This window comes from Saccoglossus kowalevskii, chromosome 2 (assembly GCF_978046115.1).
Source record: "Saccoglossus kowalevskii chromosome 2, keSacKowa6.1, whole genome shotgun sequence".
NCBI classification, from domain to species: domain Eukaryota; kingdom Metazoa; phylum Hemichordata; class Enteropneusta; family Harrimaniidae; genus Saccoglossus; species Saccoglossus kowalevskii.
This window is the reverse complement of record NC_140642.1, coordinates 12,490,876-12,509,252: the sequence shown is the minus strand read 5'-3', so window position 1 is coordinate 12,509,252 and position 18,377 is coordinate 12,490,876. Positions and strand designations below refer to the sequence as shown.

The following is an 18,377-nucleotide window of genomic DNA, read 5'->3' as shown; positions in this document are numbered from 1 at the left end:
TGACAGAATGATGTCAATCATGAAGTGAACCTCTAATTATAAAATCTTGAATGTTGGTAAACATGTCCATGCAGTACTGGTGGAGTGTATCATGATAATATTTTAATATTTTAATTTGTCTTTTCTTCACAGGACATGGACAGCAGTGCAATTGATAGACTCAGCATAGCAACACCAAGCCATTCTCCTGGACTCAATAGTCGCCGTGGTAGTATATTCGATTCATCCAAAAAACCAATCCCACCCAGCACCAGTAGAACGTCCACGATAACCTCTGACGATTCAGGTTCTGTAATCCGATCCAGACCACCACGAATTAGCATTGTAGCAGCGCAGTAAATGGCATTCCATTCAAATATAAGTGGTGTATGTTTGAACTTCCAAAAAAAGATGAATCCGTCCACAAATTATTTCCTTGATTTGAAGAATGTAACGTTAAAACTACTACCGAATTGCTTTCAGTTCTGTGTACATTTTTGTGTTTGTGCACTTAGTTGTAGGCACGATGTAGTGAACTCGTTGGACATAGCAATTAACTGGGAGAGACTGAGTAACATAAGCTAGAAATCTGAAACTACTATACACGGAATTGATGCAACACATACCACTGTACTTGCATGTTCAATTTATGCACAAACCCACTTTTAAAAAAAATATTGCATATTTTCTGAGGTTACTATGATCAATTTTTTTTTAAATGGAAAAAGAAAAGTTGATAATGATGAATACAATACAACTTAAAAATTTGGGTGATTTACATTAAATTGGGTGAGAATTGGGCATGAATTCTATATATGCCAGACTATCTGATTATTTACATGTGCCATAACAGTCACTTTGCAGTAGGTTATCAAAACTGGCTTTTTGAAAATATAATCTTTATACTTATCTGTTTTAATATCCTTCAGAAAATCATGCTAATAAAACTAAGTGCAATGCCAAATGTGTTCTTCCACAGTCGTACAATACTTTTGCACTAATTTTTTAAAATTATGTACATACTGGATGAGAATATTTATTTTGAATTTTAGTGCTGCACAATATTGCATCAACTCGTATTGCCAAGCACGAACTATGTATTAAATTACAAGAGATTTCATGAGATAAATAAACAATTTTACTTTTTAATATGAATCACTGTTTTGTACAGATTATTTACAACTTCTTTGTATCGTTGCAAAAACAGACAACTTAGCCATGGTGATACCTAGACAAATTAATTAGTCCTATTGAGTATTAGGGAGCTGCCTGGATGGCATGTTTAGAAGTTGATCAATGATAACGTTAATTCTGCAGATGGTGGCAATCAAGTCCAAAATTAGTTTACTGTATAATATTTAGTGAAACATTACAAGCATAAGGCTATGTGTCTATTGAAAAAAAAAACCAAGCAGCACTCAGTTTACATGCCTCTTGTCTCCAATACTGGAGTGCATTCTACACATACTGTAATTGCACATGTAAAACCAGGGTCATTCATAAAATCAAGTGAAAGGACAAATTTGTGCAATTATGTCAGAGTAGAATAGCCACCATATATGCCTGTTTCAGAAAACGTCAACCACTTTGTGATAACTGTCATCAAAAAGCAGAGAGAAATAAACTGGGTCAAGTTGTCGGTTCACATCATACTCAATAAGTCATCAATGCCTTTCCACACACAATTCTTGACATATTCTATAATGGATCCTCTGCTATGTACCACTTGTAAAAATTCATCTTGTAAATCATCGATGTAAGGATCAGACGTAAATGTTGGTTCCCCGTGTAGACTGTCGATCCTAATATTGTATGAATGGAAAAAACATAATTTACTACTACATGAAGCAGATAGGTTATAGTGGCAGTAAATACAGTGGGTTTGTACTAAAAGTGTGAAGCTGAGAATGGATTGATGTTAGATCTGTTTTCATACATGTTGCATTCAATTTCTATACCAGTTGTTTGAAAAATGTAATAATTGATAATTTAGAATAAGATTTTATTCTATGAAACTATTTGTTGTATACGAGTGAGTTTTTGGCATTTAGTTTATAAATAGAATGTGATGATGAGGTACAACTGATCCCTACAGGTGAATCTAAATCCATTCTCCCAACTTCCTGTTCATAGTAAAAATACAGAATACAAATCTCAGATGTTTATGTTAAGCAACGGGTATCAAGCATGTGTAAATGACATGTAACAGTGGCAGTTTAATTTCTGACATAACTGACTCACAAAAGTTAAAAAAACAATCACTGGTAGCATAGTGGTTGTCGCATCAGACTCATGATCGGTAGACTAGAGTTCAAATCCTACCTCCGGCTGAACACCAAAAAGGGTCAACACCTACCCTGGGCGAGTGTGCTACAGACTCAATGGGAAGGCCAATTCCACTGGCCGAGATTCATTCACTAACAAATACGACATTGGGGGAACCTTGGTTAAGGTCCGCAGGTGCTTGTGTTCGGCCAAACCTGGTTAACACCAGGATAGCGCATTAAATTGCCATTTGATAGAGAGATGGCTGCACGGCCCTGTCATGTAATCACAAACATGAATATGACTTATGTGGCAAAAATGCACTATGTGTCAGCACTAGCACTTGCAACTTGCACATACAAAAAAGTCAGGAGAGACAACAGTGACATTCAATGTCTAGAACTGTCACAGGACACAAAAACATAACTTAAAGAAAAAGTTAAAACAATGTTTGGTTGTTGCAATGATAGAGACCCATAAAATATTGAATGGTAGAGAAAAGTTTACAAATGACCATGTTACTTTACCTATTTTGGTGAATATTAATTTTTACACAGACACCATGGTAACATGTTGAAAAAATTAATTCTTGCATTTTGGAAAACTGTTCGAAGGTGATATCGTAACATGTACTGTTAAACATATTAAAATCACCTGAAATAGAGGTAAAATAAGAAATTCATTGTTAAAAACTGAAAAACAAAAGCAAATTTGAAGACCAACTATAGAGGGTGCCAAATACATCATTGCTGAGTTTTTTGTTCAAACAGCAGTAATGTGATTTCTTCCCCTTTTTGCTTTTAAAATTAGATGTGTAATTAATTTAAGCCAACCTGTCCAAAAAAATCCATGAATGGCAAACTTAGACGAGGGTTCTCCAAACCCGCCTATTCACATAGTTCATACCCATCATAGACTCCGGTCAGTCAAAATGACTATTTTGAACTGTAGGCATTAATCAGCGATTCTGTCGGTGACGGAGAGATAGAATCTAGGTCAGGGCCAGAAGCCCCATGACCCCAAGATTCTCTTCCCCTTACGTCACAAACCATGTGACCGAGGCCATATGGCAGCGCCATAGACTGCTGTACAAATCACTCTGGTTCCTTTCTCTCCGCATCGAGGACTTAGACCAACGCTACGGAAAGAGTGGGGTGGTTTGGGGGGACCCAGAGTCTATGGAGGATATGAACTATGTGAATAGGCGGGTTCGAAGAACCCTCGCCTAAATCCACTACATTCAATTACCCACCATAGACTCCGGTCAGTCAAAATGACTATTTTGAACTGTAGACAGAGTCAGACACCGATAGGTGGCGGGTTTTTCCCGAGCAAACAGAAAAAATGATGAAAGTCTTTTCCCAGTCCGGGATGAAAACAAACTCAACACCCTAGTTAAGACCCAAAAAAGGGTGGTGTCTTACCTTGCCTGTGCTGTCCCCGGAGCAAAAAGCCAAAATGCTGCTATGGTGACAGGGTTCAGTATGCCCGAGAAAGCCAGACCTCAACCCAATTCTGGGGGGGTAGTAAGCTTTCGAAGTAAAGGCTGAAACAGTTCTGCATGAGGGCATGGCCGTAAAGCAGGACCTGGGAGCTTCCAGGGGAGTGCTGATGGTAGAGAAATCTGTCCGCATAAAATGCCGGACTGACTTATTGCCTATGCGCAGGGACCCTGGGTCAGCAAACCAAGACTGACCGCTACGACGGGACTCAACCTAGAGAGACCCTTTTCAATGGATACGTGCCTGGCACCCCGTTCCAAATCCTTAGTACGGTTTGGCGGCAACTCCGTGCTTGAACCGGGCAGAGAAGCAATTCCTCCTGACCCTCCGGGCAGACAAAATTTGACAGCCGGGGGATTACGATCGTGTCCTGGGATTTGGTTCTAGGCGAGAAACCTGATTCGTGTCTTTAGCACAACTTGATTGTCCATAACGGCGGTACATCATTCGAGAAGGACATTGCCCCCAGCTCTGGCCAACGCCTACCTAAGGCGAGGGCCAGTAGGAAGACTATTTTCCACGTCAAAAATTTGAGTGGTGCTGATTGGAGAGGCTCAAAGGGCGGTCTGCTTAGAGCAGACAACACAGCTCCCTTCACCAATCAGTGTATGCTTGCAGCCTAGAAATGTAGGCCACGTTGGTGGAATCCCTGTTCGCCCTGGCCAGGACGTTGGCAGCCCGCTCAGATAAGGCTTTCGTATGTGCGGGTCTACTGAGAGCCTCTATGCATGTAAGTGATACCTGCTGGGCTCGTTGGTAGTGCACCGTCTGGTTGGGACGGCAGGTCCGGAAGCACTGCTGGTGTTTCAACTAGCATTTCCAACAGAAGTGGAAACTAGGTCTTGCTTGGCCAATTGGGTGCGACCCATGATAATATGAGGGTGTGCACCTGTCGAAGTTTTCTCCGGTGCCCGGTGAACTAGCGGGAAGGGAGGAAAGGCGTACACAACTAAGTGGGTCAGCAAAGCAACCCTGGCCCAGGCTCCTGGAGTCAGCAGGAGTGTTACGTACGTCGGGCGCTTGACGTTCCGGGGATGCGGCAAACCGGTCCAACCTTGGACCGTCCCACAGCCGAAACAGCCTGGAGGCTACCCACTGGGGTATCAGCCACTTCGTTTTCTGGAGACGGAGCCGTCCTGAAAGGGCGTCGGCAGACTGTTCTTCACCGCTGAGGTGGTGTGCGGTTAGCTCCACATTGTATTCCAGACACCAAAGAAGGATTTGCTCCGCTAGGACAACGATTGGGAATGCGTTCCCCTCCTTCTTGAAGGAGACCACCGCTGCGTTGCCTGTGCGGAGCAGGACTGAGTGGTCTCGATTGAGGCGTACCGACATCTAGTGAAGCAGCAGCACTACCTGTTTCATCACTCGGGTGAACACGTAAGGCGCTGTGCCTAACCCGAACAGGGGGGTACCCAAAATTCGAATACTTGGCCCAGCTGGGCAATTCAAAGGAGATGGCAACTCGCTGGGTGCATCGATATGAGCAGGTAGGCCCCGCTTAAGTCTAGTAGGGCTAGCCAGTCAAAACGGTGGATGGAGAGGAGAACCCTGAATGGTGTCTCCACTGAGGTGGGGACGTACCCTGACTCAGCTTGTCGACGAAAACAAGCGTGTCTAAGGCTGCGCCTCGTAGCACAGTAGTGGCCCCGGCCAAGAGAGCCAGGTGACACTAGGGGGTGGCCCACCAGTAAAAATGTCGCCTGGTCTAGGAGGCTGGTGCGTTCTGCCTCCAAGGTCTCCAGAGTCCTGGGCGCGCACAATAATGCGCTCAAGCAAATCTGTCCTCAGGGCTGGATGGGTCATCTTCGAATGACAAGAACGCCCATGGAACGTGGCTATATCCCTTTGCCCAGTTTGCCAAGTTTGTGGTACCGGGGTCTGGGGAAGGAGCCTTGGGATTCGGTTGGGGGTGTTTTGGTCTCATCCCACGCTATGGGGTCTGATCCCGAAACCACACCGACTGGGTAGCGTTTGGTCCAGCGGGAAGTGTTGCCTAATGTTTTCCCCACCTGGGGGCCTTAAGCATTACATCCTCCACGGCTGACCAACGCTGCCCATCAACACCGTTTGCGTGCTCTGCGCCCCACTCCACACTCGGACAGACAGGTAGAGCCGTGCCGAAGGGGTTGCTTTGGATCCCGACGCCCGAGATCCCATAAGTGTTGAAGCAACCTTAGGTAGTCGCCTTAGGATCAAGGGTGGGGGTATTTACATCGTATCACTGAGATCGATGATACTCCGCATCACCCCAAAAAGCGTGGCTCACCGAGTCATACGGATGGAAGACTCTGAGAGACCGCCCGGAGTACCGGCTGTATCCAACACGAGCGTACTGCGTCTCCTTTCACTTTAAATATGTGAGAGGGAGCGTGTTCGACTGTGTGTCTCATGACAGGGTCGGTTCCCTCTGGGGACGCCAGTGGGTCGGTAAGTAGGAGTCAAAACCCACAATGGAGACCGGACACAAGGATAAATTCGTTACCATTGTACTGTTAACGCGTGACGAACACTGGCTGGCTGAAAGTAGGGGGGGGGTCAACGTGTGCCCTGCCTTGAAAGCCCTGCCCCGAGATCGGAGGCTTGGCTGCCAGCACCCCGTTGGCATTCAGTGCCCGAGGCTCCAGAGGAGGCCCGGTGCAATTAGCCTTAGCCTCGGCCTCCCCCAAAAATAGTGGGAGAGCCGCGGCTGGGAACAGGGGTTCCCCAGAAGAGACGTGTTTGAATGCAAACATGCTTTCGTGTTTCTTCCTGCTTGCCCACCGAGGGGCCGCAGTGAAGACAGCTCCCTCCGACTTAGTCTGATCTACCCGGCCTGCCAGGGACGCAATTGCCCGACAGTCCGACCAAAGCCCTCAACTCGGAGGCAAACCTGGCGCTGTGCGGGGAAGGGTCCACAAAGGGACCCGCAACGGGCCCCACAGGAAGAAAGCCTCCAGGGGCACAGCCTCGCCGGTAAAATCGGGTAAACCACCTCCTGAAAAAACAGACTGTGAGGATGCCCTCCGATCAGCGGGGGGAGACCGAGAAAAATATCAGTACCAACGGGCCTCCTACTCGACGTCCCAGTACAACCGGTAGCAGAGTGTGAGGACTTTCCACTCATGCCAAACATGCAACTCACTTTAACCAATCTGTTTACTGGACGCGTAACCTTGCTGTGATGCAGTCAGCGATTTTGATGGCTCTGAAAGAAAATCTCAGGCCTCAGAACTCCAGTGAAAAACACACACCTTCGCGCAAAAACCCCGAACCCCGCACGCAGCTACGACAAAGTATCTCGGATGCGGGTTCTATGCTGGTAAATTCTGAATATAACCACTGCACAGTCGACTCAAAACGCGAGGAGGCCAAATAGAAAACGGCAGCGAGCCCTGGTGCTGTCATTACATCAATACATTGCTAAATACATTGCAAATAAAAGATGACATGCATGAGGGAAAAGACGAAATACAAAAGGTGCTGCCGCGAAACCAACAAGTGGTTACGTAGTAGCACCGGGTTTTAATTTCTTTGTTGTGAAAAATACTACACACAAAGTGGAAAAACGACACGAGGGTAAAATGACAAGGAAAACTTATCCTACCAGCCACAATTTCGGATGCCGTGCAGCGGCAACAACCCAAGCTAGAAACCCGGACAGATTAAAGGGCAGGCCATCCAGCAGAGCCGCTAAAACTTTATCCTCGCAGGTGCGGAGAAAAAAGAAGAGTGATTTGTACAGCAGTCTATGGCGCTGCCATATGGCCTCGGTCACGTGGTTCGTGATGTAAGGGAAAGAGAATCTTGGGGTCATGGGGCTTCCCCTGACCTAGATTCTATCTCTCCGTCACTGGCAGAATCGCGGATTAATGCCTACAGTTCAAAATAGTCATTTTGACTGACCGGAGTCTATGGTGGGTAATTGAACGTAGTGAGTGAATTATATATTCCTGTTATGAATGAAAAATAAAATTACAGTCACCCCTTTCTTCATTCTTCAGTTGTTTCTTCATATTCATTAGTTCAAGATGCCAAATTTTCAGTATATCAGTCTTGTCAATTTCACCATTGTTCAACCTTATTTTTCCAACTGCAACATACGTAAATAAATGAATTATAAGTTACTTCAGTGTTTTTCTTTTAAAGCTTTTAAGTAAGTTCAAGCATTGACAATGCTCTGAAATTATCTATCACTATCTATCTAGCCAAGACTGAGTAAGAAAAAGCAAAAAAAAAAAAAAAAAATTTCACTCCATGTGCCCGTGAACCTGCATCTATACCTTAAAAACCTAACATTTGTTTCCACTATTGAATGTACAGTTCTCGCGGAAGCTTTGGCTTCACTTCAGCTTCACCTTCGCTTCAGCATCACATCATTATGGCATTGTTATGGCTTCAGCATCGCTTCAATGTCGCAACATTAAAAAGTTAGGCGGTTTTCGCTTCACTTCATTGAGGCCTCATTATGGCGACAATGTGGCATCAGCATCGCTTCATCAAACAAAGAGGTACAGAACTCATTTCGCCCAACCTCTCGCTCGCTTCCGCTTTTCAATCGCTCGCTTTTGCGACCGCTTGTTGAATTTCTGCTTTATTTTCGACTGTGCAAAAATTCGGACTACTAACAATTTTCTGGTTTTCATAGATCACGGTTACTTGTTTAGTAACTGTGCATAGATGTTAAACAACCGTCAAAAGTTCAAATACTTTTTGTTTTAACTATCTATAATTATATGCACGCAATCTGACCCTTTGACCTAGATTTGGCTGGGATTGACTATTTTATTTTAAACAATATTCTGACGCGACGCGCTGCTACAAAATGTATTTCAACAGAAGTACGACATGGTTGTCCGGGTTTCTTTTCCTGACTGCATTGAGTTTACGATTTGTATAATTATTGTTATTTCCCAAGGAGAACACAAGCCGAAGGACCATGAAGCTAAATAGAAGTACCACGCATAGAAAATATTTCTAAGGCTAAAATAAAACCTATGTCTCTTTGTGTATTTGTCAATTTTGCATATATTTGTTGTGACAGTATGTTCATAAATATCTGGAAAAATCTCGTCTTTCGTTAATAATATCATTTGTTTGAAATGTCTACCGACTGTGTCCCAATAATTTGTTTGAAATATCGATCCCCGTTGGTTTCTCCAAACGGTCCCGACGTCCGTCATTCAACACAATCAGCATTTATTTATCGTAATTCATGGGGATCATGTCCCGTAATTTGCGGGCTGTAAAACCAAATAATTAAACACGTACTATTTATTATATATATTTTTTTACCTCGCGAAACTACAACACAGCGCAGAGTTGTCGCGGTGAAACAGTCGCCTTGAAATCAATGGAACTTCAATTATCTATTTCTTGCCTTGAAATAAAATTTAAAAATTTTGAAGAGCATCGGGGGATATATTATTAACCAGTCTTACCAACCGATAGCTTTATTTTATTCAAATCCATAAAATTCACGAGTTTTTCGACATTTGTTAGCAACTTCCGCGCTAAAAATGGTTGAAAATGTGGGTGTGGTTCTCTCGCAAAGTCCCGTTGATAATACGGACAAATATGGTTCTGTGACCCAGGTCGTGCTCCGATCAGATGACTTTCAGCAAATCAATGATGTTGTAACAAAGCATATTTGACGCTAATTGAAGGGTCGTCGTACTGTCCAATCTCCGGCGTCGATTCACTGTGCTGTGACAGGCTTCACAATCATTCACTGAAAAACATCCGTATATTTTGACAAACGGCTGGGATTTGACCTCAGTTCAAAAAAAGAAAAAAAGAAAAACTGGGCTGAGATACAAATCAGTTTTGCAAGTTGGGAAATGAGGTAAACCAGATTGGGGTCGATGATATTCAGTATCGAAGGACTTCCGTTTTGTATAATGAGTTTCAAATTGTTCATCGACTGGTCACCAAATATTTACGGCTACAACTAAATGAATACTTTTTTTTCTGAAGCCCAATAAATTATTTCTGCACATCAAGTGCTATTCGATTTTTTACCAGGCCTGTGGCTCGTTTTTATTCGAAAATTTTTTTTTTGTGAATTGGATGTAAAATTTTACTAGACCACGCCACCACCACAACCATCCAATCATAGTTGGAAATGTACGCACTTGTTTTGGAACTTTGTATCAAGATGGCCGGCGACAACGCCAGGCGGCGTTCGCGTGTTTTGCATGTATTAGTAGTCCGGGCATGGGATCGGACTCAGCTAAAACTAAACGAAACACAGAAAAATACCACCAAAATGAGGAATCTGAATCTGTTCTCTTACCAGCAAATAAAATGAATGAAAATAAAGTAATTTTATAACACGAACAGTTTCTTTTCGTATAGCAAATTGTGTTGTTTCCGAACGACGATTGCATCGTGTGATTTAAATTTATCACGTTTTTCCTTGCAGTCAATATGACACTCGTCACCTTGCAGATTGCAATGTACTTCACATAGTTTTTGGTACCCAATACTCGCAACATTAAATATTTAAACAAGATATCTTTTTAAAATGTCATTTTACTCTTGGTCATATTATTTTATTCCCCTTACCGTTTTGAATTTCAAATCGATTACATATCGAACTTCTGTACATGTGTTTTTTCTCTACTGCCTTTCCATGTGAAAATAATGAGGTCATACTCATGTCACAATACTTTGAAGCTGATGCCATGTTGATGCCATGGGACTGCGAAGCTGAGGCCACGATGATGCCACAAAATAAGAGAGGCGAACACAGCTTCAATTTTCAATGACGCGAAGCTGATGCCACAATGATGCGATGCTGAGGCGACAATGAAGCCATGCGTATGCGACAATGATGCCACAAAAGCCAAAGCTTCCGTGAGAACTGTACTGTACCTTGTATGCCATTTACGAGTGCATACTTACTAGATTTGAGAGCAGATAGAATGGCATCTTTTTCTTTAGTTGTTATGGCAACAAGTAACTGCTGTTTAAGTTCTTGTAACAGATACTGTTGGTGACATACATCATTCACTAATGGGTAAACTTGATCGAATCTGAAAACAACCAAAGGTCAAGACATATACAATTAAAATTTCTTTGAAATCATTTGCACACTTCATGAGCCAAGTCATAATAAAACAAGCAGCCTCTCGGCTGAAATAGCTCCGCTGTTAGCAATGCACATTTCAATGAAAGAACAGAAGATATCATTAGAAAATGAACAATATGCATAGTATCAATGCAATGGGACTTGCTGTTTTCAACAAGAATTCAAAAATATCACTTTTCACCAAAAATGACAAAAATATTCATCAAAATTGGAGAATTGAAGATATCATCATACAAATGAACAAATTTGAGAGTGGTCCACATGTAGTACCTATATATGTAATATCAAAGCAATTGGACTTGCGGTTTTTAACAAGAAGTCGAAAATATCAGTTTTTACCAAAAATGTCAAAAATATTCACCAAAATTAGAGAATTGAAGATATCATTACAAAATGAACAAATCTGAGAGAGGTCAACATGTAGTACCTATATATGTAATATCAAAGCAATTGGACTTGCGGTTTTTAACGAGAAGTTGAAAATATGACTTTTTACCAAAAATGACAAAAATATTCACCAAAATTAGAGAATTGAAGATAAGATCATGAAATGAACAAATCCGAGAGAGGTCTACCCAAGGTACATATACACCAAGTATCAAAGCATTCAAGCTTGTAGTTTTCAAGAAGAAGTTGAAAAAGTAAAACATTGACACGGACGACGGAGTCACTCGTATGATAAGCTCCGCTCGACAAAGTCAACAGCGGAGCTAAAAAAAATGGTCGCAGTCAGCCATTTTTAATCTGATTCGAAAAAAATAAAAGTGTTGTTGCATCGTGGTTTCATAATGTCCAAGATATATACAAAATCCATTAATACACAACTACATATATCATAATCTGATTGGTAAACAGTTCATTACTGTTTTATTGTAATGTTGTTGTAGCAGATGATATCAACATCACAAATTGACAAATTTTAATGTCAAACTTCTTAATTTTTGACAAATAACTTTATTTCATCCCAAATTCACTATTACACATCTCGTCCCTTATAGTTGCCATTACTCTTAAAAACCCTGCCATCTATTTGTTGATTGTTAACACCATTCTCGATCTGAATGTAGCTGTAGTTTATCAGATTCAATTTTCTGCAGCAATATTATACCATATTTGCCCTATTAGTTATGTATGTACTTATTTACATTCACGGAAATATATTTATGGTCAAAATAAGTACCCGTTATATCTGGTAGAGTAAATATACTATCATAATAAGTACCCGTTACATCTGGTAGAGTAAATATACTATCATATTAAGTACCCGTTACATCTGGTAGAGTAAATATACTATCATAATAATTATCAATAAAATACATACAACTTTTGGCTGACTGCAGGAAGGTTCTTTCTGACATCTGATGACTTCCTCTCTTTGAGTTCACTTTTTCTCTTAAGTAGCGTTTCTTTTTCTCTTTGGCAATTCAACTCTATTTTTCTTAGCTGCAACAGAACAGATGTAACGCAAATACAAATCAAGACATATCTAGTGTGTAACACTATTGTCTTTCAGAATATAGTATAGGGGTACATATGCATGTCTATTTCCATAGCTCTGTATACTGTAAATTGATCTAATTTCACAAAAGTCTACTTTCGCAACACAGAAATTATATACAAGTATATACAGAATATACGTCAGAATAGTAAAATAATAAAACTAAAAGTCAGCTGCCTATCACAATCTGTCGTCCATCGCTGTCCACAGCAACGATCACATAGAAATTGAGAACGAGACAGACTGCATTGAAATGAACACTAGATACGGCTATCTCGGCCAGTAATCGAAAATTCAATCTTCCATCATTTTGCTTCTATTCTCACTATCTTTAAAATGCTCAAGTGTCTTTATTTGCAGTGACGTGAACATTGCTACAACGTAAGAGTAAAGACAGAGACTATCACGTATTTACGATTTTGTTCATGTTTTAGTCTAAAGCTCTTTTTCTTAAGTCAAAGCATTCTAAATATTGATAATATTGAAATGATCTGGAAATTAGCAAATACTGCTCAGTGAACAATAACAATTACTATATATAGTATAATTATCTTATGAGACTTATAAGATAAGATACAACTTATTGTACAGTAATAACTTTACAAAACTTATTGCACTTAGTTTATAACCCTCAGTTTGCAATGAAGAATACTGAATATGCTTTGTAGCAACTTACAAAAATGTATAGTACAATTATCTTATGTGAACTCTAGGATATATATTATTGTACAGTAGCAACTTAACAAAACTTATTGCACCTAGTTTGTAACTCTCACTGAACTAGGACTAGTATCGAGTACAACTGCTTACAGTAGAATAGTATCTTATAATGTTTTCTCGGTAATACGAAGTTCGCAAAAACCATTCAGTCTTTAGAAGTCACTTAGTTTATTACTAGGTAGGACGTATTCTGCTGTGTTACATTTATTATTTCCAACCGTTTAGTATTTTCTAGAATGAAGGCAGCATTTACAGTTCATTCAAAGTTTAAAGTTGCGTTGGGATTACGTTGATACAGTGTAACAATGTCGGCGCCAAAGCGCAAAGTAGCCAAAATAAAAAGCATGATCATTTGAACACTGCTATTACAAAACTGGTAGGAGGTAATAAATTTGGAGCGAAAGTATTCAAAAATCAGTTTTTGGCTGTTGCAATGGCAGTGGTAGGCCAGGAGAATTGCCTTGCCTTGGCTTAATTGTTTGCCGAGGAATGGTCGCTTTGGTACGTGCTTTGTAACTTGCAGCACATGAACATAAAAACGTCATGTAATCAGAATCACAAGAAGATGACTATCCCTGATACGGGTATTGCTAAATCGCCAGCTGTGAACTTTATCAGGATTCCCATATGAAGTTACACATCATTCTAGCAAGGAAAATATTGATTAATTTTGTGCAGGTTATATAATGAAATAATTAATATTTCATTTTTGTTAGTGTATCTTTAATTTTATTTAGCAAAACATGTACACATTATAACTAATTGGAGTGGGAATTGCCAAGCCAATTTATAAAATTATAAACAAATATTTTCGTAAATAACACTGACTGTGAAATACGCCCTTGAGAAGTGTCACTGACAGAATATTTTATATTGCAATTTCTTTCAATTTTAATTAGTTGTATTGCAATGTATTAGTAATAATGTAAATATATATATATATATATATATATACTTTTCTTTATTTCATTGTTGAGACTGAGTTATATATTTGTTATGTACTATAATTTATCTATATTGGAAAACGGTTATGGGGATTATTAATTTTAATAAGCAATATTCAACTATCCTTTGCAACACCAATAAGATCATAATGATAATGTAATGTAAGCATGGGTCTTATTTTGGAACTCCTGCCAGAGCAACTGTACAAACCATAAAGGCAAATTAATAGCTTCTAAGGATGGTATTCCCAGAATAGCGCAAGTTGTTAAAGAAACATAAAACTTTAATTCTCAACAACGATGAAAGGACCAGTTACTGCGACAAAGCCCTATTCCCCGCAAGACCCCCCAATACGAAACCCACTTAACTCGTAAGCCACTGACAGCGAAGCTACCGGTACTATTTATAAACAAGTAACCTGTAGAATACTGTGTGGGTAATATTTTTTATATTGATTTTTGTTGCATTTGCAGCAAATAGTTACCAAACAATGAGAAATCTATAGGATTGAATATACCCCACAGCTGGCTTCACATGCATTGTTCATAGTTCATATGGTGCTTACACCAGTATTTAATTACAGCACCTAGGCGGTATGTGGTTACAGCTTAATGTTCGAGTAATCGCAAGAAATTGACATGACAATAAAAATTCATTAAAGACTGCCACTCCCATGCAATTAACAGCGAGTGAAATTCCTGGGATTGAAACATATATTTTGAAGTCACTGGTGTAGGCAACGAATAACTGCAAGTTCACATAAAGACGAGGTAGTTTATTTAATCAGTGGTCAACTAGAGGCTGAAATTATAATTAATTTGTTTATTTCAATTTCTCCTGACGTCAAATAGAATACACTGGTGAAACACGGTAGTAACTGTGGGTGAAAGGATGTTTTGGGGTGTAGTTTACATTGTATATAGAGTGGTAGGGTCGGGTGTAATGTGTTCATTTCCAACTATTATGAAGTCACGTAGAATTTCACTTAATTTATTTTTTCTGACATGTTTTCAAGCATTACATGTGAATCCAATTTTCACTGCGCTGTGTCTCAATAGAGTATGAGGGAAATGGCATATTCACTGGAATTTATTTCAGGGGAAAAATGTTTTCAGTGATAATGAAGTATTATGACAGATACCCTCCCCGTGGCTTTCATTGCGTATGGAAGTTATTTTCACGAGTGATGCGGTGTATCCTGCTGCCGTACTTTCACGAGCGAAGCCACGGGGAGGGTGTGGGGTTCTGTTATTATACACATGTCCCATATTTGATTATTTCATATTAAAAAAAGAACGTGCAACAAACCGGGATAGAAATTTAGATCGGGGAACCCAATTGCCCATTAATATGCTCCAAGACAGTGCTGCGACCTAGCAACGCTTGTCAGTGTAGAACGCGTGTCGCTGTACGTGTGAAAATAAAATAATCAGACGTCTAATTTAAGTCATTGTCCGAATAAATAACTCGTGGATGTTTAAGCGCGGTGGTCGTAGCGCAGCGCGTGTTCGAATTTCATGTAAATAAACAATGTATTTTACACGCGTTGTATACGTCGCTATGAGTCCCATATCGAACAGGACGCGACACGACGACTGTCGCCCTTTAGTTGGGACCACGACAGAACCAGAACTTAAACTGGGCGACTACGATACACGGTTGATGTTGAAGTTAAAAGTTCCTCCACAGATCTGTGCATTGGCAAACATGCCGTGCAACTGCAACACTCCACTGACGGAATGACTTTCGTTGAAATCGGTCGTCGCTGACTCGTGAGCTGCACACTACAACCTCGTTTGTGATGTTGCTTGCTTGTCGTGGATGGACTGAGTCTTGGTTACCGGTTAAATTTTGCTAATTTGGCGTTGGTAATCTTTATTTCGGTTATTTGGAACTGAGTAACGCCGCAACGTCGCCAACAGAAACCTCATGGTATATCGATGTTGATGGTTGCGGCTCCATATTAATCGGAGATTTCACTGCGGGTCCAGGCAGCGGGTGGATCTTCCGAGAGCCCTTCAAGATTTATAAAACTCAGATTCCAGGTGGTCAACAAACATTAAGTTCTCCCAATCCTAGTATTCTATGTGATGTACATCTAACATGCCAAAAATGCTGGTGAACGATTTGAACCTGACAAAAATACTTGAAATAGATACCAGGAAGGGGAGGGGGTAAAAGAAAAGTTATATAACATTTTATTATTCAATAATTTATTAAAATACATAAGTTTGTCCAACTCCTTGTGATACAACACCTCAGACATAGCTCATTGTACTCGGCTTGAGTGTGGGCAAAAAGTTACTATTTGAATTTTTGATATCTGTTTTCATTAATGAGAAAGTTGACCCCGAAGTTAGAGTAACTGTTCAGCAGGAATGGCTTTTTAACTCTTCTGTGATTTTTTTGGGCTTGGCTGATTTTGTCACGGTTCATACTTGACAGGCAGGTCGTACCATCACTAATTGGAAAAACAATCCTGACCCACCGCTACCATGGCAACAGCCAAAAGTCTTGTAATAGCAGTGCCCAAATGATCATGCCTTTTATCGTGGCTACGTTGCGCACTGGTAAGAGATCACCGGCGCCGACATTGTTACCACTGCACTGTCAACGGAATCCCAACGCAGCTTTGAACTTTGAATAAAATGTAAATGCTGCCTCCAATCTAGAAAATACTATCGCAAAACGGTTGGAAATAATACATTTAACGGCTGAATACGTCCTAACAATAAAATAAAGTGACTTCTAATGACTGCCATGTTATTTTGCGAACCTCGTATAAGGTGCCCGGTTTTAGTTATAAACAGACGTTAGCTTCACGTTCATGTCCTTCCATGATAACAGCCGAAAACATATTGCTTGTTTTTTACCGGTTTTCATTGGCAACCGAAGTATTTTTATTTTGTAAACAAATTTTCGTCTGCTATTTTTATTCAGTTCAAATCGTTCAGCAACATTTTTGGCATATTAGGTGTACATCACATGGAATACTACGATTGAGAGAACTTGATGTATGTTGACTGATTTTTATCATAGTACGAAGTACCAGGAAGTTACTCAGTTCCAAATAAAGATTACCAACGTCAAATGAGCAACATTTGACTGGTAATCAAGATTCATGTAATCCATGGCTAACAAGCAACATCACAAGCGAAGTTGTAGCATGCAGTACCAGTAAGTCATCCCGTCAGTGCAGTACTGCAGTAACACGGCATGTTTGCCATCAGCATTGTATTCAAACGAATCACGTGGTGTGCCGTTCTCGTTCAAACCCGGGATTCGATCAATAGGGGAGTCCCATTAAAAAAACACATTGCAAATCATGCAAGTTCAACATTTTCAAACCAATATACTAAAACAGAAATGCTCAGAGATGCAAATGAAGGATACATATTACTTTTCACTATACACATCTCTGTTGATACTATCCCTCACATATTCTACTCCCAATTACTCCTGCGTAAAATGGACTAGCCTCTTTCATGTTGACATTCAGACTAAAATCATGTGACAGGCTGTTAAAATTGGCTGTTGCATACTCTTTCGCCGGTCTGGAAAATGTGTTTAATTAACTCACATTCAAGCAACAATGCAGATTTCCCAGTGGGAGTGAGACTATTCGACTCTGCCACTAAAAAATAGGGGTGTTTTCAGCAAAAAACGAATAACCCTGGAATACACACAATATACTGAATTTCGGAACAAATCGTGCATTACTTACAGCAGCAGAATACCACAGAAATATCAGACGAAACATGAAAACACTATATATTGTATTTCAGCCTGAACCCTCTATATTGCAATTCAAGGAATTAACCCCATATGTGCATCCATTTCCCACCTTGGTATCACCCACCCCTGAAAACAAACTCTTAATACCACGCTGAAGCGTTTGGTAATAAATATGTTTATTAAACCTAAGGTACAGCTTTCTGCCCTTCACTGTACTATAACAACAAAACACAGTCCCAAAGATTACAACTTAAGCTAGAGCTAAAGTTTAAAATTTCCATAATCAAAATAATGTACTTATTCAAGTCATGAAATAGTACCGGTACACAGTAGTGTAAATTTTTGCCATCCTAGCAGCATTGAAGCAATATCGCAAGCATCTGTAAAGAAGATAAAAATTTCAAAGATAAAAATAACATCGTTGAAAAAAATTAACATTACAATTACAAAATAGTCATTATACCTCGTCTAGTTGTTTCTGTAGTTTTTCATTATCTGCTCTCATGCTACTCAACGTTAATTCCCCTTTACTTGTATCATTCATTCCGCCGAAACGAAAACTCAAAATTTGACCCAATATATATCCCACAATGCACCATTACTGACCCTGTTTGTTGGTTTGCTGCTTCCTTCTATAATTTGCCAATGCGCATGCTCTTTT

The 18,377-nt window shown here is 40.2% G+C and overlaps 2 protein-coding genes across 6 annotated transcripts in view; one reads left to right on the top strand and one right to left on the bottom strand.

Moving 5' to 3' along the window:
- LOC100368672 (uncharacterized) overlaps nucleotides 1-1,134 on the top strand; it is a 45,019-nt gene extending 43,885 nt beyond the window's left edge. For all 4 annotated transcript variants that reach the window (XM_085491487.1, XM_085491495.1, XM_085491492.1 and 1 more), the window contains one exon: nucleotides 133-1,134. In XM_085491487.1, coding sequence (XP_085347613.1) covers nucleotides 133-339 — 207 coding nt within the window. In that variant the 3' untranslated portion in view covers nucleotides 340-1,134. The remainder of the gene's footprint in view (nucleotides 1-132) is intronic.
- Nucleotides 1,105-18,357, bottom strand: LOC144350007 (uncharacterized). 2 transcript variants are annotated; one of them, XM_085491503.1, is made up of 6 exons: nucleotides 18,180-18,357; nucleotides 12,140-12,261; nucleotides 10,632-10,762; nucleotides 7,705-7,818; nucleotides 2,772-2,898; nucleotides 1,105-1,781 (listed from the first exon to the last, which is right to left on the bottom strand). In XM_085491503.1, exons 1-6 carry the CDS (start codon nucleotides 18,258-18,260, stop codon nucleotides 1,622-1,624), a joined length of 735 nt encoding a protein of 244 aa, XP_085347629.1. In that variant the 5' UTR covers nucleotides 18,261-18,357; the 3' UTR covers nucleotides 1,105-1,621. The 2 variants fall into 2 exon arrangements, with proteins under 2 accessions (XP_085347629.1, XP_085347633.1); XM_085491507.1 differs by having other exon boundaries at nucleotides 7,711-7,818.
- Between the last annotated feature and the right edge of the window lie 20 nt (nucleotides 18,358-18,377).